General features: G+C 42.7%; 1 protein-coding gene across 8 annotated transcripts; it reads right to left on the bottom strand.

Moving 5' to 3' along the window:
* Nucleotides 1–359: 359 nt before the first annotated feature.
* Nucleotides 360–13809, bottom strand: gaa (alpha glucosidase). 8 transcript variants are annotated; one of them, XM_090194014.1, is made up of 20 exons: nt 13691–13787; nt 12716–13412; nt 12318–12469; nt 11740–11905; nt 11535–11631; nt 11200–11319; nt 6400–6518; nt 5989–6120; nt 5629–5739; nt 5234–5347; nt 4990–5074; nt 4768–4885; nt 4476–4609; nt 3880–4037; nt 3343–3491; nt 3056–3197; nt 2161–2259; nt 1652–1816; nt 1025–1177; nt 360–873 (listed from the first exon to the last, which is right to left on the bottom strand). In XM_090194014.1, exons 2-20 carry the CDS (start codon nt 13325–13327, stop codon nt 808–810), a joined length of 2892 nt encoding a protein of 963 aa, XP_090050140.1. In that variant the 5' UTR covers nt 13328–13412; nt 13691–13787; the 3' UTR covers nt 360–807. The 8 variants fall into 8 exon arrangements, 6 of the variants coding, with proteins under 6 accessions (XP_090050140.1, XP_090050139.1, XP_090050141.1 ...); XM_090194013.1 differs by having other exon boundaries at nt 12716–13809; XM_090194015.1 differs by having other exon boundaries at nt 3886–4037; nt 12716–13809.
* Between the last annotated feature and the right edge of the window lie 7098 nt (nt 13810–20907).

The following is a 20907-nucleotide window of genomic DNA, read 5'->3' as shown; positions in this document are numbered from 1 at the left end:
ATTGACTGCACATTCAAACACTGAGTGGTGACAGCTCACTAATAGGAGAACACGAGAAACAATGCTTAGCTTAGGAGAAACAAACCCAGAGCTATCAATTGCCTTTAATGGTAACAATGTGGCAATATCACTGGAAGTAATTTGATGAGACTTAACACAGAGCCTACCATCATACTAGAAGAGTACAGAATGGGCATATTCTGGTCAATTTTAGATGTTCAATTAATAAAAATAATTGTGTAGAGCCACTGCTGTCCTCCTCAGCACAATATTTATCAATTAATCAGATGTTATTTATAGAGAACATTTCTTACAGGTGATGCATTTCAAAAGTGCTTAACAAATAAAATAAAAGGTTAGAAAGATTTAAAAATATTTATATATTCTTAGAGACAAATTAAAATAGTAAAACAACAATACATTTTGGCCTAGTGTTCTAGAATGACCATAATTCTCAAATTCACACCACTGTCTCAGAATCTCACCTGAGACAATGTCATGTAATCACTCATCTGCAACAACAAGGAAATGGAAAGATATCTGATAGAGCTTTAACTCACACAGTTCACATCATTTTATTGAAAATACAGTTGAATATAAAAACATGATTTCCAAAAATTCTTCAGTGTAGCCTGTCCATTCAGAAACCCAGGAGTCTATTAGAGCAATGTCTTATCCAGGGTAGCAGTGACTGAGGGGAAACTTTGGGTGGAGGTTTTTGTCAGAGATGTGCTAGTTCAGGAGTTCTAGAACCACCTGAGAGGCTGTCTACTGGGTCAGAGTCCACTGAGTCACAGTTCATAAGGCTCACAAGGTCCACAGGACTTCAAACACCTCTGACATGGGCAGGGCCAGGCTGGTCACCGTCAGAACCTACAGACAGACACAGAAAGAAAGGATTATAAACAATATCATATTATACTGTAGAATAGAATAGACAGGTAGGTAAGCAGAATTAGACTGTTCGTTCTACTATTTCTTAATTCTGAACTCTATAGAGGTAACTCAGACAGCTAGAGCTCACCTTGGTGTCAGTCTGATAAGAGAAATCCCACACTTTCTTTCCATTGGCCCATACATAGCGGGGTGGGGAAGGCACCCCGAACACTCGCAGCCCTCCCAGCACCAGCCCGTCCAGCGCCCCGTTCTGACGCAGGGGGTCACTCATCACCTGGGACTGGGTCAAATGAAAACCTTATTTATCCCCACTGGCAAACACACACATGTATAGTACCAGTATACATTAGACATTAACAGTTAGGTCTACTGTTCACAGGATGGCAGGAAAGAGTATGTCTTCTATCTTGATTGGATTGGACCTGGATCTCAATCTTGAGAGCATTGCTAGAAACATACTGTACTGCAGAAACATCCAAATCACCCTAGATAATTCTCTGATCTCCATCCTCTTTAAAGTCCAATTAGGGCCCTACGTTTTTCCTACCCAGATGTCATGAAATACCTTGAAGTAGGACAGACAAAAGGTTTGATGGTCCGCACTCAAAAAGATGTCACATAAAGCTTACTTCCTTTTCTTCACTGCATCAGGGATAGCCTTGAAGTGGGCTATAACTTGGGCCCAGAGTTTTCCTTGGTCAGGTCATGTGATCATGAAAAACTCAGGACCATATGTGACCTCTACATCTCCTACCTGTCCAGCGATGAAGATAACATAGGAGTAGTCTCCTCTCTGGAAGGTGTCCAGACTGTCCCCGTCGTCCCAGAACAGGTCACCCCAGGCCCAGCCCCCAGCAGACAGCGCCACCGTCAGGAGGAAAGGGTTACTGCGAGAAGCTGAGGTAGTCAGGCCTGGCTCCTGTATCTCAGTTAGAGGGGGTTTGAGGGGATTTTTCATTGAAAGATATAATATAATTACTGATTAAGACAGGCAACAGGTTTTACACAAACTCATACAAGCTTCAAAACAACATGGTCAGATTAGTACGCAGAGAGTATTTCATTTGAGGTTTTATCACATAGTTTCACAAAGGAATTTCTATGACAAATAACTTTCATTGATTTCATGATATAAGAGTTTGGCAGCTCATTCATCTCCTCCACCATCAGTATGTAACACCCACAATATGGGCCTAAGATGAAGCTTTGTCGCACAATGAAACAACAGACAACCAAATTCTATTGTGTACAGAGGACACACACCTGCTGTGGGATGATGTGTCCCTCTCTCACATGGACATTGATGGTGTCCAGAGGGGCTGGGAGGAGCAGGTACTGACCCTTGCTGTAGAACGGCTGGCCCTAGTGAGGAAGGGATGAAAGAGGTGACCACTAAAATATGGTTCTAGTATACACAGTACAACCGTATTACACATCTTTGCCTGGTCCTAAAGTAAGCCTTCAAGACCCTAAGAAAGGCTCACACAGATGGATTTTTATCAATCTGTGTGACGACAGAAAATATGGTCTCGGTCTCCTAGGAATCCCTTTAATCAGTTGCGAACTAATTGCAGTGACATTATGAAAGGCCTACAGAAATACACTGAGTGTACAAAACATTAGGATCACCTGCTCTTTCCATGCCATGGACTGATCCAGGTGAAAGCTATGATCTCTTGTTGTCACTTGTTAAATCCACTTCAATCAGTGTAGATGAAGGGGAGGAGAAGTGAAATAAGGATTTTTAAACCTTGAGACAATTGAGACATGGATTGTTTATGTGTGCCATTCAAAGGGTGAATGGGCAAGACAAAATATTTAAGTGCCTATGAACGGGGTATGGTAGTAGGTGCCAGGCGCACCAGTTTGTGTCAAGAACTGCAACGCTGCTGGGTTTTCAATAGTTTCCCGTATGTATCAAGAATGGTCCACTACCAAAAGGACATCCAGACAACTAGACACAACTGTGGGAAGCACTGGAGTCAACATGGGCCAGCATCCTTGTGGAAGGCTTTCGGCACCTTGTAGAGTTCGTGCCCCGACAAATTGAGCCTGTTCTGAGGGCAAGGGGGGGGGGGGTCCAACTCAATATTAGGAAGGTGTTCATAATGTTTTGTACGCTCAGTGTATAACTGTATTGAATCTCGGAGCTGTTTACATTGTGCAGACTGTACCAAGTCCCCGGGGGGAGGTAGGCAGCCAGCTCCACTGCCCCCTGCTCTAACACTGGGCTGACAAGCAGAGAACTCCCCCACAGGAACTGTCTGTCTATGGTCTGGCAGTTAGGGTCCGAGGGGAACCTGGGAGAGATGGACAGAGAGGGAGGGCCAGAGAACAGTATCAACACAGTAAATAAGATGTGTTACAATAGTATCCAAATGTTGAAGAGAGAGAGAAGGGAAGATTGGACAATGGCAACTGAAGAAGAGGAGTAGAGGGACGTACTGGAGGAAGAGAGGCGTGGCCACAGTGTCTGCGGAGGTGTGTGCGTGGTAGAAGAGTGTGTAGAGGAACGGCAGGAGAGAGTAACGTAACATCACCGCGCTACGCATGGCTGTCTGGGCCTCCTGACCAAACACATAGGGCTCCTGGGGCTACACACAGAGCTAGAGTTACCTCAATTCATAATACATGGGACTGATGGACTGTTACATAGACACAGTGAAAAGACACTAGCAGGTCAGCCACCATGGTAAATAGGAAAACATTGTAACTTGGTTACATGGACACAGTGAAAAGACACTAGAAGGTCAGCCACCATGGTAAATAGGAAAACATTGTAACTTGGTTACATGGAGACAGTGAAAAGACACTAGCAGATCAGCCACCATGGTAAATATGGTAAATCAGCCACCATGGTAAATAGGAAAATATTGTAACTTGGTTACATGGAGACAGTGAAAAGATATTAGCAGGTCAGGAAAAGATTGTGGTAAATTCCTATCCAACCGAGTTAACTGTAAAGACCATAAAACCACCCACACCCACAGCGTTGGGCTTGTCGTTGTGGTTCCTCATGAAGGGGTAGAAGGCTCCAAGCTGGGTCCAGCGTACACACAGCTCCTCTGTGGTGTCCCCCCCGAACCCACACACATCCGCCCCCACCAGGGGCACCCCGAACAGGCCAAACAGCAGCACCGCTGGGGGGGTGGAGGGACAGATGGATATTGAACATATTAATTCCCTTTATTCATTATTACTGTATTCATTATTTAACTTTGATGTCAGGCAGTCAGAGGCATCTCTCTGTACTTGCTAGCTACATAGTATCAAATAAATAGTAAGTGGTTCCATTACAAGTCTGGGTATTTTTCTATTCAAACCCCTCATTCAAATCCATAGATAACTACCACTGAAAAGGCTCCAACTCTGTCTAGGCACTCTTTCAACTAAAGACAATAGAGACAAACTGCTGAGTAAGAGCACACTGCAACATGTACTGTCTGGATGGTGCATCGGTACCATTAGTACTCTGATGGCTAAAACACACAGGGCTTGTGAATGGCTTTGGGAATCTCGTTGAGAATAGGAATGGCTTGGAACGGAGTTGGGAATGTTGGGGATGTCTTTCCCCTCACCAGGGATGGAGTATCTGAGCTGCTCCCAGTCGCTCCTCACATCTCCCGTCCAGACTCCGGAGAAACGGCCAATGCCAGGGAAGGAGGAGCGGGACAGCACGAAGGGTCGCGACCCCCGAACCTTCACCAGGGCACTGAGAGGGTCAAAGGCTATAAATGATCTACCAACTACAGTTACAAATATGTAATGTAGACAAGATAAATAAAATCAGCTTCATTCAAACAAGCAGAAGTAAAAGTGCCAACAGTCTCAGGATAAGTACGCACTGATCCCTGTGGTGCTGTGTCTGACCTGTGGGTGGCGCTAGCCTCCGTCAGCCCATAGAGGTTATGCAGGTTGTAGTGAGTGGACAGGTTCTGCTGAGCTGACATGCAGAGTGTACCAGTGTTCAGCTGTCCTCCAATCACCGCTGTATGACCGTATGGAGACAGAATGGAAATGAATGAATGAATTCACTAAATTCCTCTATTGATTTTAAATAGACAGGAAACTACTCAGCTGCAGCACACTCACGTGGCACGTAGGGGGGGCTATCCAAATCACTGTCAGGACACCCCTCCACAGAGCCCTGCACAAAACTGGCTTGTTCATTCATATCCTGAGAACAGAGGGACAAGAGAAAGAGTATGCTGGATGCTGAGTAGCATTGACACAGCCTGGATGATGCAAGCTTGTTAGTGCAAATATAGAATACAATACAATAGAATAGGGGATGATTTCAGCCCTCTACAAGACATTCTATCTGAGACACACTCACAATCCACAGGCCATCTAGCGGGACTCTGGAGTGGAACTCCCGAATGCAGTCCTCCCACCAGCTCTGTGTCTCTGGGTTGGTGAAGTCAGGGAACGCTGTCGGACCAGGCCACACCTGTACACAGAGGAAGACGAGTGAGGAACCGAACATGCATACCTTTCCACACAACACACACACCTGCACACACACACACACACACACACACACACACCTTCAAGAGGGGGTTTTGTTTAGTGTAACCTTGCTTTTCAGAGGACACATTACTTGAATACACAATGGACATACACAATGTTATCAAGCAGATAAAAAATATGTTCTTTCCAAACTATTCACAGTATATGTAGCCCAGTTTACAGTGGGTCTCCAGATAGAGAAGTGAGAGTTTTAGGTCTGACCTTCCCTATGAGTGTCTGTCCTGTAGAGTTCCTGATGAAGACCCCTCTCCGCTGACCCTCATCAAAGGGTGGGTAAGTACCAGGGGGGCTGGTACTGCTGATCCCAGGGTCCTGGGAAAGAGAACAAACAGGAAAGATGCCTCTAAAATAAATGACAGTAATGCTTTTGCTGCCATCTTGAGGATTGAGAAGGAAAGTTCCCTTGACTTGTACCTTCCAATACTGCATTTTTAACAATTTAATCACAACGCACTGTAATTTAGAATCAAAAATCACATTGAACCACTATTTCAAGCTAATATGAGTTATTAGTGTGCCTATGTGTCCCACATGTTGTGAGGGTTGAGGCCTCTCTCTTACCAGGATGAGAATGTACTTCATGCCCTTCTGATGGAACTCCTTCACCATGTCTGGCAGGTCCACAAAGCGCTGGGGGTCAAAGGTGAACACCCGACGCTTGTCTGCGTAATCCAGGTCATTCCACTGCACGTCCTGACCAAAAACAAAAGCAGTTGAACTAAATAATGCAGTGAGTGTTTTCCATGAGTTGTGAACCCTCAGTGGCATGATAATACTGTACTTGAGAACGCAAACATCCAATTAGCATTAGCATGGAGAAAACCCATTGTAGCATGATAATACTATAATGAGTTTTCTCCATGCTAATCTGCTAATCCAATGTTGATGCTCATTCAATGTTAGCATTACCCAATAGTTGTCAACCCAAGTGATAATGTAGTACAATATAAGTGTTTTCTCCAGCATCTTTACCAGGGGGAAGTTGGCGTTGTGCATGCGTCGCACCACCTCTCGGGTTGCGTTAGTGGACCGGTAACCCCAGCGACACAGGTGGAACCCCAGTGACCAATAAGGAGGCATCATAGGGTACCCTGGGGGAGGAGGACGGGATAAACATTAGCTATGACGGAAGATTCACAAAAGGTGAGAGCAAACCAACCTGCTCAAATTGGACTTACGTAGCAAAATTTGAATTTTTTAAATGTATTTTTACATTGGATAAAAGTAGAGACTCACAGCTATGGTATATCATACACTGCATGTTTGAGGAACAATGGGAAAGACATTCTGCTTTGAAAGTTGATAAACTTATGAACTCACTTTTGAGAAAATGGCCTTTGAATGTTTTGGTACCTACTGGAGCTATGATACCTATGATTTGGTACCTACTGGAGCTATGATACCTATGATTTGGTACCTACTGGAGCTATGATACCTATGATTTGGTACCTACTGGAGCTATGATACCTATGATTTGGTACCTACTGGAGCTATGATACCTATGATTTGGTACCTACTGGAGCTATGATACCTATGATTTGGTACCTACTGGAGCTATGATACCTATGATTTGGTACTTACTGGAGCTATGATACCTATGATTTGGTTCCTACTGGAGAGCTCTTTGTTTACACCCATTCAGCATTGTTCACACCCTCTTAAGCCTTAGCCCCACTCATCTCTTTAAGGAAAGATTCAGATTTAAAGTGGTAAAAGTAGTAGTAGTCTACAATAATGAAAAGTTCCAGGTAAACAGAAAGTGTCCAGAAAAAAAATATTTTAAAATATTGATTGACTCCTACCCAGACACACTTAATTGATGGGTCATGTGAAAGAAATGCTATAACCCTAGCCACATCTTGCCAAGTGGATGGGTCTCTATAGAATGTGTAAACGGCACAGCCAAATGGTTACCTGCATAGTAGCAATATCAGAAAGTGTCAAAATAAATATAATATACAGTATTTACAAGAACAATATCAATAACAATATCAGTGATAGATGAACAGCAGGATAAATAAATTATAATAGTAGCAGGAGAGAGTCATTTGAATAGAGGCACTGCAGATAGTGCTGATGGTCTGTCAGAACCACACACAAGGGAATCTATATTTATTTGGAGAGCCTGTTTCTGTCCTGCCCTTGACTTTGGTGCAGGGCATGTGATGTCCATAGCCTCTTCGTCAGCAAAAATCCCTGATCTTCTCAAAAACCTATGTTTGTGTAGCTGTGTCCAGGTGGTGCTTGTACAGGCAGACCATCCATGGGCGGAAGGATGTCAGCATTGCGCAGCAGCAGAGTCTGAATGCTCCTTGGCGACAACAACACCAGATTCCAGAGCATTGAAGCTGTAAAACAGGAAATAACCAAAAAAATATAGAAGACATCAATTCACCTCCCAAGTTTAGATAAGAAGAATAACCTCATACAATGCAATGAAAATGATATTCACCTGAAGTGCTGGTACCGCTTGAACTGTGGCAGCGACCTGAAGTACGGAGTCAGGTGTTGTTACCAGCCATAGCTTTCCACCAGCACCGTACCATTCTCCAGTCCAACCAGCTGTGGGATGTTGACTCCTGTCACAGTGCTGTCCTTCACAACACCAGCAATCTCAGACAAAGTGTTCACTCTGGTCTTTCTGAAGCGCTGTTTGATGAGGCTGAAGCACCAGTCGCGGGCAAACTTGGTGTGGCCTGTGATCAGGAAGTGAAGGCCCAGACTGTGGTGGAGCTTGTGTATGGTCCACCAGGCACAATACCAGAACACAAACTTGTTCTTGTTTCGGCCACTGCAGTTTTCACAATTCAGGTCCACACTCCGTAGTTGGTGAAGAAATGGTGCATGTAGTTGAAGAAATGGTGCATGTAGTTGATGACCGCGCTGCTGCCTTTGCTGGATGACATGCTTTCATCAATCAAGTAGTTGACTTGTTGTGGTATTACTTCACAGCAGACACCAAACAAGCCACACCATATTATGGTGGATAAGACCTATATGGTGGATGGTGCCTAATGGTGGATAATACCTATATGGTGGATGGTGCCTATATGGTGATGGTGCCTATATGGTGATGGTGCCTATATGGTGGATAATACATATATGGTGGATTGTGCCTATATGGTGGATAATACCTATATGGTGGATGGTGCCTATATGGTGGATGGTGCCTATATGGTGGATAATACCTATATGGTGGATGGTGCCTAATGGTGGATAATACCTATATGGTGGATGGTGCCTATATGGTGATGGTGCCTATATGGTGGATAATACATATATGGTGGATGGTGCCTATATGGTGGATAATACCTATATGGTGGATGGTGCCTATATGGTGGATGGTGCCTATATGGTGGATAATACCTATATGGTGGATAATACCTATATGGTGGATAATACCTATATGGTGGATGGTGCCTATATGGTGGATAATACATATATGGTGGATGGTGCCTATATGGTGGATAATACCTATATGGTGGATAATACCTATATGGTGGATGGTGCCTATATGGTGGATAATACCTATATGGTGGATGGTGCCTATATGGTGGATAATACCTATATGGTGGATGGTGCCTATATGGTGGATGGTGCCTATATGGTGGATAATACCTATATGGTGGATAATACCTATATGGTGGATAATACCTATATGGTGGATGGTGCCTATATGGTGGATGGTGCCTATATGGTGGATAATACATATATGGTGGATGGTGCCTATATGGTGGATAATACCTATATGGTGGATAATACCTATATGGTGGATGGTGCCTATATGGTGGATAATACCTATATGGTGGATAATACCTATATGGTGGATGGTGCCTATATGGTGGATAATACCTATATGGTGGATAATACCTATATGGTGGATAATACCTATATGGTGGATGGTGCCTATATGGTGGATAATACCTATATGGTGGATAATACCTATATGGTGGATGGTGCCTATATGGTGGATAATACCTATATGGTGGATGGTGCCTATATGGTGGATAATACCTATATGGTGGATAATACCTATATGATGGATGGTGCCTATATGGTGGATAATACCTATATGGTGGATAATACCTATATGGTGGATAATACCTATATGGTGGATGGTGCCTATATGGTGGATAATACCTATATGATGGATAATACCTATATGGTGGATAATACCTATATGGTGGATGGTGCCTATATGGTGGATAATACCTATATGGTGGATAATACCTATATGGTGGATGGTGCCTATATGGTGGATAATACCTATATGGTGGATAATACCTATATGGTGGATGGTGCCTATATGGTGGATAATACCTATATGGTGGATAATACCTATATGGTGGATAATACCTATATGGTGGATGGTGCCTATATGGTGGATAATACCTATATGGTGGATAATACCTATATGGTGGATAATACCTATATGGTGGATAATACCTATATGGTGGATGGTGCCTATATGGTGGATAATACCTATATGGTGGATAATACCTATATGGTGGATAATACCTATATGGTGGATGGTGCCTATATGGTGGATAATACCTATATGGTGGATAATACCTATATGGTGGATGGTGCCTATATGGTGGATAATACCTATATGGTGGATAATACCTATATGGTGGATAATACCTATATGGTGGATAATACCTATATGGTGGATAATACCTATATGGTGGATGGTGCCTATATGGTGGATAATACCTATATGGTGGATAATACCTATATGGTGGATAATACCTATATGGTGGATGGTGCCTATATGGTGGATAATACCTATATGGTGGATAATACCTATATGGTGGATGGTGCCTATATGGTGGATAATACCTATATGGTGGATAATACCTATATGGTGGATAATACCTATATGGTGGATAATACCTATATGGTGGATGGTGCCTATATGGTGGATAATACCTATATGGTGGATAATACCTATATGGTGGATAATACCTATATGGTGGATAATACCTATATGGTGGATGGTGCCTATATGGTGGATAATACCTATATGGTGGATAATACCTATATGGTGGATAATACCTATATGGTGGATAATACCTATATGGTGGATAATACCTATATGGTAGATAATACATATATGGTGGATGGTGCCTATATGGTGGATAATACCTATATGGTGGATAATACCTATATGGTGGATGGTGCCTATATGGTGGATAATACCTATATGGTGGATAATACCTATATGGTGGATAATACCTATATGGTGGATGGTGCCTATATGGTGGATAATACCTATATGGTGGATAATACCTATATGGTGGATGGTGCCTATATGGTGGATAATACCTATATGGTGGATAATACCTATATGGTGGATGGTGCCTATATGGTGGATAATACCTATATGGTGGATAATACCTATATGGTGGATAATACCTATATGGTGGATGGTGCCTATTTGGTGGATAATACCTATATGGTGGATAATACCTATATGGTGGATAATACCTATATGGTGGATGGTGCCTAATGGTGGAAAATGTATTTGCTTTCACCAGTCTAGTTCTTTCACATAAGTGAAAGGAGATGAATGAAAGGAGATGAGGCAGCAAGTTCAGACTACTAGGACATTGGGACACAGACAGCCACTATCTTTCCCTTAGCCATTACCCAAAAGGAATTAGTTGTGACCCAGCAGTGCCCGACCCACCATAGCAACATTGGGATATGAGACAAGAAAATGATATTCAGTAACAGGAAGTTACAGCTAAAGGTCATATATTGCCATACCTATAACCTGGAGGTACTGTCTGACAACACTCTGAGGGTCAGGGCCCAGGAAGATGTACAGGTCCAGGATTCCTCCCACAGCCACCCAGGTCAGAGCAGGGCTAGGCTGCAGCACCACCTCTACAGAGAGAAGGAGGTCAAACTCAGCTCCATCATGTAAACCTGTATCTTGATACAGTTGAAGTACTGTGCCATGTGAACACAACAAAATTCTGTCCAGAGCTGCTAAGTAGCATGATACATTACAAACTCTACTAGCTCAAACCAAAGCTATCCTATTAGAACAAAACATTTCTGCTTAAGGATATGGTACATGGAGTAACATGCTTTCTTACCCATGGCATTACTGTTGAGCAGGAAGACCCCGTGAGCCTGTCCATCCCCCTCCTGCACCATGTAGAACGGATGAGAGCCATAAAGGTTGGCATCGCCCTGCATGGAGGAGAAAGAAGACACATGACTTCCCACTCCTGACCATGATTTAAAAAGGAAACAAATGTATGATAATGATGACGATAATGATAATGACGTCAGACTCACGTGGGGCGCCATGTCCCTGTTCCAAAGGGTAAGGGAGGTCCAATTGAGGTCCAGGCTGAGGGGGGTGTAGTGTTCCCCCAGCCCAGACACCAGTGAGGAGGCCAGGGAGGTGGACAGCTGCAGGTACTGGTCAGCATACAGCAGCGGGGCCACTGTGGTGTTCACACTGACAGACAGAAGACAGAGGTGTCATGATTATGACAGTTGTAAGTCAGGACAGAGAGCATCTTAAGTCATGCTTATGGCAACTATAAGTAGGGACAGGGGCACCTTATGTCATGCTTATGACTGCGACAAGTAGAAACACAGCGATATAAATCAAATGAAATTGTATCGGTCACATACACATATTTAGCAGGAGTTATTGCAGGTGTAGCAAAATGCTTGTGTTTCTAGCTCCAACAGTGCAGTAGTATCTGCAAGCCAATTTACCCTTTGGGATCTATAAATCCTAACTGATCTTATGTGTTAGTCCTATGACATGGTTACAACAGTTTTATGTCAGGTTTATAAGATCTGATCAATGAACCAGTGCCAGACATATTAGACATAAAGAACAACTGACGATGAATACTCACAGGACACGGCCGTTGGATTTTCGGCGCACTATGATCCCAAAAGGGTCGGGTTGAAACTCAGTAACATATTGGTGGTCCTGGGTGTCAGTGTTACCCCTGGACTGGGCAGTGGATAAAGGAACTTCATATCGCCGGGACAACGGATCCTTCAACTGTCAGGAGAAGAAACGTGTTATGACTCTTACACAATAATGTGGTCTGAGAAGAATGATTCTCAGTGATGAGCGATTGGTTATAATAAAAGTCATGAAAAAGTAAAGAGAAAACATTTAGCAAATACTGTACGCCCTTTTCAGAGGCAGCACTTTTAAAAGAAATGTTATAGAGAAAGACAATGGCAACCAAACCCTGTATCTCTGCAGTAAATATACGAGTGGTTTTCAGCCACAGAGACTCACCGTGAGGTGCAGTCGGCCTTCTGTCTCATCCAGGATCTCCAACCGGAGCGTAGAGATATCCCGGGGCAGGTAGGAGGGAGTGGGCCTCGTAAGGGTGGCAGCCTGGCCCCTGGAAGTGGGAGTGAGGGGCCCCATCCTGTAGCCGCTGTATGACGGGGGGTAGAAGCACCAGGGGGGTCCTCCAGAGAGGCCTTGAGGTAGGGGGGCATAGCAGCACCCTCTCCCCTGACACTCTGTCTGGCTCAGAACTCGGTCCCGGGCGCAGTCAAAGCGGCTCTCCAGGGCCCCCCTCCTACACTCTGCCTCTCTGGGACCACTGGAGATGGCTGGATGGGGGCCTTCCCACAGCAATCTGTGGCTGGGGGCTGGATGGGTGCTACCCCTCTGGAGGTTCACTATCTCCCTCTCACCGGCCTGTTTTGTTGCTGGATCTTCCTCTAAACCAGGTCTTACTGATAGGTGTATTGGTGTCTCATCTGGTTGTTGTTTGCTAGTTAACTTTATCAGTGACAACTTTTGGTCAGACAGGTAGCTAAGGTGTAAACAAGTTATCAAGGCCAGGGTGAGCAGGGCTGAGAGAGACAGGGCAGACAGACAACTAGACAAACCCATGGCCTGTGTCGAGTTGGGACATCTGGGAGGTGTTAGGGAAAAACTGTCTCCAAATGCTGACGAGCCCGTGTGTCAGTGTAGAAGTCTGAAAAATGATATGAAACGGTCGCCTAGGATAATTGGCAACTATGGACTTACTACAACAAATTGTGGACCTACCACTTACTATCGATGTTATTTGTCAGCTGACAGACGTAACGTTACACAGTCTACACACATTAACAAGGAAGTGTACAAGCTAGCTAGAACAAACTGTAGCTAGAATTGTATGCCTAGTGCATACATAGCTAAACGTTAGCAAGGGATATTAGAAAGCGGGTGAAAATTAGGAGATGAAAAGTATGCATTTTCCCCAAGACTTACTCTAGGGCAGGCCACACAAAATGCATTGAATGTCGCTTGTCCTCGCACATGGAAAGTTGTTGTTGAACTGGACTGAGACATTTCGACGGCATGCCGCTAGGGACAAACTGGGCGCTGCCTATTGGGCTACCACACAGTGGAAGTAACCTATACTTAGATTATTTGAGTGCATCTATCTAAAACGTCTTGTGTTGTTTAAAACTACCAATACAAACATTATCCATTATGCTCATGTGTTAATTGTAATGAATGTGAAGTGAACCCATTTCCAATTACTGGGACTTAGAGAATATTTAGGATATTGAGGCACCATGTGAACCACTAGTTTTGAGTGATTAGATTTCGCAAAGCTTCAAAATGAATTAGTAGCTACAGTACAGACATCATGTTATCACATTCGGAAAGTATTCAGACCCCTTGACTTTTCCACATTTTGTTATGTTACAGCCTTATTCTATAGTTGATTAAATCGTTTTTCCCCCTCATCAATATACACATAATACCCCATAGTGACAAAGCAAAAACAGGTTTGGTTTTTTTTTGCAAAATGTTTACAAATAAAAACTAAATATCACATTTACATAAGTATTCAGACCCTTTACTCAGTACTTTGTTTGAAGCCCCTTTGGCAGCGATTACAGCCTCAAGTCTTCTTGGGTATGATGCTGCAAGCTTGTATTTGGGGAGTTTCTCCCATTCTCTGCAGATCCTCAAAACAAAAGACAGAATATTTGGGCTGGTGGCTTGGTTGTCATCACTTCAAAGGTTGGTGTAAAGTACTTTTTGGTCTTAGGATGTGGGTGTGTCATAGACCATCCACGCCTCTCTCAACTTGGAGTAGCATTTCTGGAAAGTCAGCTCCTCAGCACAGGTGTGCATGGCCAGGTATGTGTTCAGCAGCAGGTGGGGGAAGCAGGAGGTGAAGGAGGACATAAAGCCTTTTGGGAACGTCTGTTGGAGATCAGGAATTTCATCGTAATGGTTACTCTATGGGAAACAGCATACAGTTATCGAATGTCACTTGCACACATTTAGTGAGGCTATCAATACTGAACAAAAATACAAACACAACATGTAAAGTGTTGGTCCCATGTTTCATGAGCTGAAATAAAAGACCCCTGAAATCATCCATACACACAAAAAGCTTATTTCTCTCAAATCTTGTGCAGAAATGTGTTTACATCCCTGTTAGTGAGCATTTCTCCTTGCCAAGATAATCCATCCACCTAACTGGTGTGGTATATCAAGAAGCTGATGAAACAGCATGATCATTACACAGGTGCACTTTGTGCTGGGGACAATAAAAGGCCACACTGAAATGTGCAGTTTTGTCACACAACACAGTGCCACAGATGTCTCAAGTTTTGAGGAAGCGTGGTATTGGCATGCTGACTGCTGGAATGTCCACCAGAGCTGTCGCCAGATAATTTAATGTTCATTTCTCTGCCATAAGTTGTCTCAAAAGTCGTTTTAGGGAATTTGACAGCATGTCCAACCGGCCTCCCAACCGCAGTCCACGTGTAACCTCGCCAGCCCAGGACCTCCACATCCGGCTTTTTCACCTGTGGGATTGTCTGAGATCAGCCACCCAGACAGCTAATGAAACTAAGGAGTATTTCTGTCTGTAATAACATCCTCTTGTGGGGAAAAACTAATTCTCTCTCATTGGCTGAGCCTGGCTCCCCAGTGGTTGGGCCTTTCTCCCAAGTGGGTGGGCCTATTTACTCCCAGGCCCACCCGTGGCTGCGCCCCTGCCCAGTCATGTGAAATCCACAGATTAGGGCCAAATTCATTTATTTAAATTGACTGATTTGCTTATATGAATTGTAACTCAGTTAAATCATTGACATTTTTGCATGTTGTGTTTATATTTTTGTTCAGTATATTAAAAAGGAGGCTGTAGTCACAAATAAATATGTCTATATGTTATATATTTGATGAATTCTGATAACAATCTTAGTTTTTTTCAATAATTAAATAAGTATTAATGTTACACAATTAACTACTAATACCAATATAGTATTTCATTCGAGTGACAGCACCTTAGGGCAGCAGTATCTATGTACAACACTGGTCACTTTAATGCTTACATACTGTTTTACCGACTTCATATATATATATATACTGTATTCTAGTCAAGGCTCATCCTATATAACTACTGCTGTACACACCTTTTCTATTCATATACTGTCCATACTGTCTGTACACACCATTATATACACAGTGTACAAAACATTATGAACACCTTCCTAATATTGAGTTGCAGTGTGTCTTGTTTACAATGATACTGTCCCTGTTTGTAAATAATTAAATCTGGGACCTCATTAGGAATCTGAGCATGGTACTTTCAAAAGTTAGGCCTACCATTCCATCCCAGGCCTACAGACGCAGGAAAAATATGCTTTAACTGCTGGCTGATCTTCTTCCTTAACCCAATGAGAGAAGGTCACAAGTGCTTCCCTAAAAGCTGTCTGGGTTTAGAAATGTTCTATTGTTCAGAAAGCGAATAGGTTAATCAATTGATAGTGACAGAACTAGATTACATCCCAAGTAAAGTACATTTTGTGTCTCCTCGGCTATAGAAGGTTGTAGCTCTGCCTCAATGTCAAAGAAACAAAACAATGATACAGTGCCTGTGAAAGTATTCACACACTTGGTGATTTTACTATTTTGTTGCAGTACAACCTGTAATTTAAATGTATTTTTATTTGGATTTCATGCAATGGACATAAACAAAATAGTCAAAAAATTGAAAAGTGGTGCGTGCATATGTGTTCACCCCCTTTGCTATGAAGCCCCTAAATAAGATCTGGTGCAACCAGTTACCACTTTAAGCCGTACACTTAGCAAAGCTGGGCTTTACGGAAGGGTGAACAGAAAAAAGCCATTGCATGAAGAAAAAAATAAGAAATACATTTGTGGTTGGCCAAAAGGCATGTGGGATACTCCCCAAACATATGGAATAAGGTACTCTGGTCAGATGAGCTGATGATACAAACTCCCACAAAAATCCATTTCAATTCCAGGTTGTAAGGCAACAAAATAGGAAAAATGCCAAATGGGTGAATACTTTCGCAACTTGTTTCTAGTGTAACAGTATAACTTTAAACGGTCCCCTCGCCCATACCCAGGCGCAAACCAGGGACCCTCTGCACACATCAACAGTCACCCTCGAAGCATCGTTACCCATCGCTCCACAACAGCCGCAGAGCAAGGGGAACTACTACTTCAAGGTCTCAGAGCAGGTGACGTCACTGATTGAAACGCTATTTAGCGCCCACGCTAACTAAGCTAGCCATTTCACATCCGTTACACTAGCATTTAAAAAAGTGTGTTATAGATCACTTTATAAATCAGATCCTTTGTATTTTCTTCAAAATCTTGAGCTAGCAAGGGGTAGGCTTGTGCTTTTTTCTATTTTCTTTGATAAAAAGCAGGCCTATGGCATACCCTCTCATACCCCCTCAATTCCAGTCTTGGTTTTAACTTAGCCTACTTCTGTGTCAGTGAAGAGCTGGTATTTAAAGAGTGCATGATGGGTGGAGGAATTGACTATATCTATGGATATAGCAGCCTATAGCTTCATTTTGTCTGTCAAACAGGTAGGCCTACCTTTCTTAAATAGGAAGTTAAATAGAATTGTTGTTAGTAAAGTCTAATTAAAATAAAGTTTAAATGATTGCCTTATAGAATATGCCCATTTTCAGCACCATTTTAGCCCCCTCATTTCTTATATACATTAATGATATGCCAGATGCAGTAAAGTGCAAACTCTTGCTTTATGCTGATGATTCAGCCATACTGGCATCAAGGAAGGATACAGTTTATGTAGAGGAGACCCTGAGTAAGGAATTGCATTTTTTCATTAGAATGGTTGTCTGACAACAAAGTGTCACTACATTTGGGAAAAACGTAGTCTATTTTGTTTGGAACAAAATGTAGATTACTTAGGGCTGACAAGATAATGGTAAACTGTGCAGGCAAGGAGATTGAAGTGTAACTTATCTTGGTGTGTCCCTAGATCAATCCCTTTCTGGAGACCTCATTGCTGCTAAAATTATTTCTAAATGGCAAACAAATTGAAATGTTTACATCGTAACACTAGATATTTTAACATTAAAGTTAAGAAACTGCTTGTCTAAACCTTGATTCAGTGTCATTTTGATTATGCCTGCTCAGCTTGGTATAGTGGGCTATCAAAAAATCTGAAAAAGAAAATGCAGATCATGCTAAATAATGTTATCAGTTACGTATATGCTGAATGTCCCCCCTAGGATTCATATAGGGGTACAGGAGTTCCGGGAGGTGGGCTTGTTGACTGTGTTGACTGTCAACAAGCCTGTGACTGTGTCTATAATCAACACAGTCACAATACCAGAGCTAGTGTTATGTCTTATAAAATCCCAAGAGTAAACATTACCGTGAGGAGCAAGTTTTTCCATACAGGCATTTGGAAGCCAAGCCTTCTCTTGGAGATCAAGAAAATAAAAAGTAAAAATAGCTTTAAAAAGCAGGCAAAGGTTTCCATTTGGACAAGGTTGTCTAAGAAAGGGAAACCACACCACTGCCCCTTGTGCCCCCTACAGCTGGTCAGGTGTTTTTATTTGAAGGATCAGTATGATGTGCAATTAATAGATTATTAAAGTGACTATGCATAGATGACAACAGAGAGTAGCACTGGTGTAAAGAGGGGGGGATGCAAATATTCTGGGTAGCCACTTGACTAGATGTTCAGGAGTCTTATGGCTTGGGGGTAGAAGCTGTTTAGAAGCCTCTTGGACCTAGACTTGGCGCTCCGGTACCGCTTGCCGTGCGGTAGCAGAGAGAACAATCTATGACTAGGGTGGCTGGAGTCTTTGACAATTTTTAGGGCCTTCCTCTGACACCGCCTGGTATAGAAGTCCTGGATGGCAGGAAGCTTGGCCCCAGTGATGTACTGGGCCGTTCGCACTACTCTCTGTAGTGCCATGTGGTCGGAGGCCGAGCAGTTGCCATACCAGGCAGTGATGCAACCCGTCAGGATGCTCTCGATGGTGCAGCTGTAAAACCTTTTGAGGATCTGAGGACCCATGACAAATGTTAAAACAATACATCTCAGACACTAACTTTTTATCAGATCCTCAGTGATGTGTTCCATGCAGTTCGCCTCAGCCAATTTCAGTCCGTCTGACTCCAGCTGATTGATGATTGCATCGCGATACAACCGCGTCAGCTTTGACTATGCATCAATCCAGTCACTCACACCCTACAGGGGAAAATTCCTCCTTTAATTCCTCCTCCTTTAATTCCTCAAATATCTCCTTTATTACCTTATAGCTTTGTAGCTAAAGGAACCCAGGATTACTAGCCTGGGTACCAGACTGTTTTTGCCTCACTGTATTTCAGTCTAGAATGGAGAAACAATTTCAGATGGCCAGAAAATAACTGAATCAATCAACATCCATTGAGAAGCTATGGGTGATTTAACCAAATACACACATCCTACAATTGAGGTACTTTGGATATGTACAAAGATTTGGCAAACTTGGTATTTATAATGTTCTAATTAATGCCTCAACGCCAAACAGACTCCAGAAAGAGATTCCAGTCATCAAGAATGAGGGCTACAGTATTGCCTCTTGTAGTTACATATACACTCAGAAAAATGGTGTTAAGTAGAACCATACAGCATTCTTCGGTTTTTCCCCATTTTTGGTGCTGGGTAGAACCCTTTGCAGAGGGTTCAATCTAGAAGCATATATGTAGAGTTCTTCAAAGAACCCCCTGTGTATAGTTCTACCTAGAACCCTCTATGAGGGGTACTGCGAAGAACAATTTTATCATCTAAAGAGTCTTCCTAGAACCGTCTATGAAGAGTTCTAACGAGAACCCTTTTATCTTTGGACAGTTTTTCCTAGAACCCTCTATGAACGGTTCCACCAGCCTTATTAGCCTTTATAATGTAATTATTATAAGGCCTTTCTTTGAGGGCCTAGTTATACCATATCACAGTCGTGTTAGGAATCTCCGGGTTTACAAGCCACATCAGGCCTGCAAGTCACGTTATGGTGGTTTGGAAAATGATGTATAATTCCTGTTGGAATCCAGCCAGAGTTAGGATAGCCAACATGTGAAATTGTTAATTTCCTGCAACCTGGATTGAGAATGACTGTTAGGGTAGGGAAGATTGAATACTGAGACCACCTCAATCATCTAAACTGGAACAACCAGTTCTCAGTAACGGATGCAATAAATCCAACAGATTGGACAATTAGATTGGATAATGCTCCTACCTATCTTTCCGATTTGGTCCTGCCGTACATACCTACACGTATTCTACGGTCACATGGATATAACCCAATGAGAGAAGGTCACAAGTGCTTCCCTAAAAGCTGTCTGGGTTTAGAAATGTTCTATTGTTCAGAAAGTGAATAGGTTAATCAATTGATAGTGACAGAACTAGATTACATCCCAAGTAAAGTACATTTTGTGTCTCCTCGGCTATAGAAGGTTGTAGCTCTGCCTGAATGTCAAAGAAACAAAACAATGATACAGTGCCTCGTGAAAGTATTCACACACTTGGTGATTTTACTATTTTGTTGCAGTACAACCTGTAATTTAAATGTATTTTTATTTGGATTTCATGCAATGGACATAAACAAAATAGTCAAAAAATGGAAAAGTGGTGCGTGCATATGAGTTCACCCCCTTTGCTATGAAGCCCCTAAATAAGATCTGGTGCAACCAGTTACCTTCATAATTAGCTAAATAGAGTTCACTTGTGTGCACTCTAAGTGTCACATGATCTGTCACATGATCTCAGTATATATACACACACCTGTTCTGAAAGTTCCCAGAGTCTGCAACACCACTGCAAGTGACCAAAGACCTCTCCAAACAGGTCAAGGACAAAGTTGTGGAGAAGTACAGATCAGGGTTGTGTTATAAAAAAATATCAGAAACGTTGAACATCCCACGGAGCACCATTAAATAAAAAAAATTTAAATGGAAATAATATGGCACCACAACAAACATGCAAAGAGAAGGCCACCCACCAAAACTCACAGACCAGGCAAGGAGGCTATTAATCAAAGAGGCAGCAAAGAGACCAAAGATAACCCTGAAGGAGCTGCAAAGCTCCACAGAGGAGATTAGAGTATCTGTCCGTAGGACCACTTTAAGCCGTACACTCCACAGAGCTGGGCTTTACGGAAGAGTGGACAGAAAAAAGCAAATTG

The sequence above is a fragment of the Oncorhynchus mykiss genome, chromosome 12, assembly GCF_057628025.1.
Source record: "Oncorhynchus mykiss isolate SJ-2025 chromosome 12, ASM5762802v1, whole genome shotgun sequence".
NCBI classification, from domain to species: Eukaryota; Metazoa; Chordata; class Actinopteri; order Salmoniformes; family Salmonidae; genus Oncorhynchus; species Oncorhynchus mykiss.
This window is presented reverse-complemented; position numbering and strand designations above follow the sequence as displayed.

Coding starts and splice junctions, on each gene's coding strand:
- gaa (XM_090194013.1), bottom strand. CDS start 13,327: ATGGGTTTGTCTAGTTGTCTGTCTGCCCTGTCTCTCTCAGCCCTGCTC. Junction 5,348..5,628: donor GACAGACACTCATAGGGAAG/GTCAGACCTAAA, acceptor CTCTGTGTACAG/GTGTGGCCTGGTCCGACAGC. Junction 3,492..3,879: donor ACAAGCCCAACGCTGTGGGT/GTGGGTGGTTTT, acceptor CTCTGTGTGTAG/CCCCAGGAGCCCTATGTGTT.